Source organism: Phalangium opilio, unplaced genomic scaffold (assembly GCF_054372755.1).
Source record: "Phalangium opilio isolate 3A_F unplaced genomic scaffold, DU_Popi_V2 ptg000103l_1, whole genome shotgun sequence".
NCBI lineage: Eukaryota > Metazoa > Arthropoda > Arachnida > Opiliones > Phalangiidae > Phalangium > Phalangium opilio.
In genome coordinates this window covers 1,512,236-1,518,235 of record NW_028324205.1, presented here as the reverse complement: position 1 = coordinate 1,518,235, position 6,000 = coordinate 1,512,236, and the positions used below count along the sequence as shown (strand labels likewise).

General features: G+C 35.9%; 1 protein-coding gene across 2 annotated transcripts; it reads left to right on the top strand.

Moving 5' to 3' along the window:
* The first annotated feature begins 2,211 nt into the window (after nt 1–2,211).
* On the top strand, nt 2,212–3,894 carry LOC149630118 (uncharacterized). Of its 2 annotated transcripts, XM_089851265.1 has the most exons (3): nt 2,212–2,436; nt 2,516–2,722; nt 2,858–3,894. In XM_089851265.1, exons 1-3 carry the CDS (start codon nt 2,406–2,408, stop codon nt 3,892–3,894), a joined length of 1,275 nt encoding a protein of 424 aa, XP_089707391.1. In that variant the 5' UTR covers nt 2,212–2,405. The 2 variants fall into 2 exon arrangements, with proteins under 2 accessions (XP_089707391.1, XP_089707390.1); XM_089851264.1 differs by having other exon boundaries at nt 2,516–3,894.
* Nucleotides 3,895–6,000: the final 2,106 nt, after the last annotated feature.

Here is a 6,000-nt window from a genome sequence, read left to right as displayed (position 1 = left end):
AGCTGGAGCAGGTTGTAGAGTGGTAACGATTGGTTTGAGTTCAGATCCTACCTGTCTCCAACCCCATTCTCTAGCATTTAGGTTGCTTCCAAGCCATGATTGAACTTGGTGATAATCTCTATTTGAATGTTGCTTTGCTGCCGCACTTGTTGGTGGAAGAGAAGCTAATTCAAAAGCTAAATTCCATAATCTTCATTTAAAGTATACTCTTGGTTATGTCAACTTTGTTTCACACGCTTTAACTCAACTTTAGCCGTATTGACAAATGTGGATGAACAATGGTATATATTAAAACATTAAGTTTTATGATGGTTAAAAGGCTGTTTTACCCTCTTCCGTACTATACATTATAGCTCTTGTCAGAAAAGTAACAAAATTTGTCAGTAATAGGAACTATATGTTTAATTTTGGAAACGTATTCTGAAAATAGAAACCATAAATGCTGTAAATCCCCACTTTTTATATGAGGCTAATCTTCAGGGTCAGATTGTGAACTTCCGGTTAGTGATAGGACAAAATATCTTGAAAGATGAATTATGTGTTTGAAGGCGATCTACAATTGAAGCCTAATTACGTGTTAATCGGTTAAGTAGAACCGGAGTTATCAAACGTTTTCTCGATTTTGTCCGCCATTTTCCAATATGGCGGAAATTCCTCCAATGGGAGAGTGTGGGAGACCACATCACGTTAAAGAGCGCCCAAAAAGCTATAAGATCTGAAATTTTCAGCTTTGTTTCAATTTGTTGCGGGTTAAAACCTATTTTTCCTGTACTAAATGAACTACGTAATATTTTTTATCATACAAGCTAGGTACCAGCTTGGGGAATTTTAACTCCCCTTCACTCCCTGTAGCTTCTAGAATATCTTTCGATAATGGTGAGAGTTCATCGTAGCTAGGAATTTTTTCTCGGGTGCGAGGGGATAATCATTGTGAAGATCATGCAATTCAGGAGGGTATTCGAGATCAACTTGTAATATGTATCCCGTCTCTGAATCATCAGGTATATTTCTAATATCATCCATAAGCGATTTTAGCTCATCATTTTCCACCCAAGAAAACGAATCTATAGGCAGTGGTTTTGACATAGCATCACCGTACAGGTTATTACAATCTTCAAAGAAATAAAATATTTTACAGCAAATCTGTTTCTCATTAATAGTCCACCCTTATTTTCGTACCAAGATAACACAAATAGTTGGTTGGTTTAGAAGGGTCGTAAGATTCAGCAATGTAAGGGTTATTTGCCTCCGAAAATTTATGGGAAATCACAGACACTCCCCCTCTTACACCAGATTCAATAAACAGATGTATGTCTGGATCTTTAAATAATTCCAGTTTTACCTTGCTCATTTTGAGAGCAGACATCCATGACAACCCCGGTCCGGTATATGTTCTGTAGAGGGGTGAAAGGTTTGGGGGGGGGGTATAATACGTTAAACCAAAAATATGAGGGGTAATATACCTATTACAATCAATTCCGTAGTTATCGCTAATCATCGACCTAAAATTTTCAAATACATCCGCCAATTGGAGTGTATCAGCTTCCACGTAAAGATCATGATAATCACCTAGGAGTTAGAAATTTCAAAATTACTTTAAATTACTCCAATTTTTTAACTGAAGAGAGCGGTCTATACCTAAGGTTTTCAATTGAAACACACTGCACACTTTAAGTGCATGATTATAATCCTCATCGCTAATATTTTCCCCTGTCAGTCTGTTAAAAAACTTATCCTTTGAGGGTAATCTGGTTTCGTTCAATTTTTCAACATCACTTATGTAATCGTAACAGTAAACCTGTTTACGTAGTAGTAACTCAGCCTTCTCCTTTTCATAAACTGAATTTAAAATTTTGAAGGAGGCTAAACCACCTTCCGCTAAATTTTCTACTAAAGTTTGTAAACTACTCGGCATGAATCTATACGTATCTAAAAACCTTAAATTCCCTAAAGAAAAGGAGATATAGGTCTCGGAATTCGATGGGATACATTCGTTTTTCCTGCTTTAATTTTAGGCTTTCGAGACACGTTGAGTGATTTTTTCCCCTTTTTCTTTTTTAAAGCTGTTTCAGATGTCGGAGTTCTTGTTACAGCGTTGTTATTAGATGGGGTTGCCGTCTGTGGCTTAACATTGGGTATTATGTTTAGATTTGGTGGATGTGGTGATTGTGTTGTAGCGGTCGGAATCTGGGATGGAAGGTTATCGACATCAGAGAGAATTAAGTAGGGAGCGGAAGGTCGACTGAAAAATGTAGCTCTAAAGGTCACGTGACTGAAATTGTAGTACAATCTGTCTTCCGGTATGACGTTGGTAACTCCCTCCTTCGTGGGCGGGCCTAAAGGAAAGCCGTTGTGGAACGCGAGGGGTAAAATTTCAAATTTCTGGCGCTAGAGCTGGTGGCAGCATGTCTTTCCAGAACACTTTGCAGTTAAAAGGTGAATATTTTAGTCCTTACTTTAATTAATTTAACTACTAAAGTATAATTGTAATGTGTATAACTGTTGTATTTCTTAGGGGTTGTTAACTACTGCCTTCAATTAACTGTGAAGAAGATACGGACCCTGAGTTTTGTATTTCGCTTCGAAAAAGAACATATTATGAAATTTCTTTTGGATCTCGAGAGCGTTGCTATTAGAGATGCAATTACACCATACCTTTTAGCGAAGGTTCAGTGCCTACAATTAAATTCTACAAGGGAAGATTTTTTGAAACAAACGCATGGTATACTTAAAACTGAAAGACATGAGCAAGGAATGGTCAATCATTTACATACTTCTTGCGCTACATTTAAAAATGTGTCACAACAAATGCAAAAAAACTTAGTAAGTCGCATAGTACAATATTTCTTTCTTGAAGTGATGGTGAAAATGGAGGTTGGAGTTGAAAACGCAGTTTCTAAGGAAAATGCTAAAGTAGAACGTCAAAGGAAAAAGGTTGACCTTCTTGGACTGTCGCCTCGGAAACGCAACGCCTTGACCACTATCACCAATTGCAACAAAATAACTGAAAATACTTCAGTTACAAGATATGTTGCGGGCTACACCGCATTTTCTTTGATTAAAAAGAAGAAATGCCCTCCAGAATTAGCTAAAAGGATTATGAAGGACAAAACTCCTATTGGTGATTTTAAAGAACCTGATGAAACAGAGGCGTGGACTCTAAAATTATCTAGAGGAGGATTAATCACAGTAACAGACCAATACTTCAATCTCATCAAATTAATAAAACAAATATCAGACTTAATCTATGTGACTGATGTTTCTAAAATTAGACATCAAAATTTAAAAACCACGGCTTTACGACATATTCTTCAAAATTCTGAAATTAATGAACGTTGGCATTCTATTTATAGTCAAACTGATGCTAAGAAATGGCTTCTAAAACTTTTGGATTGTTTTTTAAACACCAGGGGAAAGGTTTTAATTCGTGACTTGTTGGAGCAATATCAATACGAAACTAGGGAAGCCCTCAAAGCTAAAAAGTCGTTAAGAAAAGGGTTACTTGAAAAGAGCCTTGAGTCCAAAATTCAACCCTCTAAACAAGAAAACAAAACATCGAAAAAACGCAAAGCTAATACTAACCATAAACAATTACCGTCCCCAACAAAACCATTAAAAACCATCCCTGTGATTCATATTCCAGATAATAAAAGGTCACCACAGAAATTGATAACAGTCAATGACAATTCAGAATACAGTTTCCTAAATGGTGATCCTGATCTCGATCTATTTGAACAATTTAAACCGCCTCAAAGTCAAGTGGCATCCAGTCCTAAAATTGGCATCTCATCTCAAACATTGGGTAACATCAATGAAAATCCTGACTACGATTTTTTAAATGGTGACCCTGACTTCGATCTCTTTCAACAATTTATACCTCAATACGAAATGTGATATCACATTCCCCAACATTAGGTCTTATCAAAATGTGCCTAAAATCATATGTGAAACGTGTTTTAGTATTTATTTCTCATTACTTTAAAATATTACCTTATTTCAAAGAAGGTAACACTTTAAAATAATTGCCAAAGTTTTATATATACCAAGCTATATATTAGAAAAACAAATGTGATAATTTAGTGAGAGTAACGGATTTCGTTTTTTATTTTGCAAATAAGTGATATTGCTTTATGTTTTCATTTGCCAAAGATTTCATTGATAAACTGAAATAAACTACTGTGCAATAACTTTGATTAACACCAGGACCAGTGTTATTACTGCTGATGGCAAATTTGTTCTCAAATTTTAAATTATTTTCCCAAAAGAGTAAAAAGCGTTTGATAATAACATTTTTAAATAACAGTTTTTTCAGAAATGGTAGTATTTCCATTAATCGCTTCTACAACGAGACCTTTTAAGGCTTTTAGCTTATCCATGTTGGCTTCAAAGAGGCGAACTGAGGGATTGCAGTTTCGACCTCCAGAACATCGCTGCCTGCCAAAGTACTGTTCCAGGGGGTCTTGGTTCAAGTGACGGGTCAAAACATATTTTGCTCCTTTATTAAGAAGAAATTTTACGATGTGCACCGTTGAAAGGGCTATATTTGAAGGGTTTTACTTTAGTTAATTGTGGCTTATATAACACTTCAGAGTGTGTATACCTGTCATTCGCAGCCCTTCAATTGTTTCTGCGCTCAAAAGCATCTTGCTCCTTTCAGTTTTTGAAAATTCTCCTGGACGATTTGCAACGTCTTTCTCCCAATCATTTAAGTACTTTAAAAAGTCCTCTTCTAGCCACTAAATTCAAGAAATACGATTATTATGTTATCAAAACCTTCATATTCACTTTCCTTACCTTTAATCGTTCATCATTTTCATGTTCGAAAACAAGTTTGTTAGGTTTTCTCTTTTTTAGGGCTTCAATGGAATTCCCGACGTTACATATGTCAAAAAACTTGTCAAATGTCCTTATAAATGTGACTGTTTCCTGGTATTTTTCATCTCCGAAAAGAACTTCAATTGCCGAAGCCACAGTTTCGCTCATAACTTGGCAAGCCAAATTAACTTTCATCTTAGAATATGCGTTCAAGAAAACGTGATTATATGTCAGCTTAGAAGCATTTTTAAATTGTCCTTTCATTCTTAATTGAGTGTAATATAGGCGCAAGATTATTTTCCAGGATATATCCTGGTCGTTTTTCCACAACCCGCGAGAATTTGAATTGGCACCGCTATTACTAAAGCAGTTTCGTACTGTTTTTATCAAATGCGGAGCATCTGAAAGGAAGAATAAGTCCCTTTCTTCATCAAATGCGTGAATGTTTTTAGTCCTAAAAGGTACAAATGTGGTTCCTTCATTATCAGCGCACATACGAAAAACCTTTCGATTTGATGAAGCTCCGTCGCCAACGACCGCTAAAATACGGAATCCATTATTTTCCAAAATACTAACTGCTTCCCAAATAATTGAATATAATTCGCCGCTTGTAGCTCCTTTTGTGGGGAAATGGGCAAATGGAATCTTAATGTTGCTTGTGATGCCACGAAGCATGAGCTGAAGGATACTTGTTGCGAGAGGTGGTGCAGTAGTTCCCTTTTCTCTCATCTCAATATCGTTAAGAGTGTTATGTTGGTCAAAGACATCAATAAAACCAGTGATGTAACCAGTATCTTTATGACAAATTAAGTCTGGCTTGACAGTTATTTCATCCAAAAGAAGTACAAAGTACTTTTTGTGTTCTGGAAGGTTATCAATGTCTGTAATCTTAATAATTTCGGTGATAGCGTCTTCGTTAAATCCAGATTTATTTGTTATCGTATGTTCGTGATTATATAATGTTCTTGTTGTGGGTAGTTTAATTATTCCAGATATTTCCAAAGCTTTGTAGGCTGATTTTGATTTGTTTTTTATGTAAGAGCACCATTTAAGAAAGAAAGAGTCCCATCTCATGCCGTATTTCGACCTCTCCAATGCAAGTAACTGTTGTTTAATAAATAGGGACATGAATGATCCAGGCGCCTCTTGCTTAAGTTTCTCTTTAAAAATCAGCTTTAATCTTGA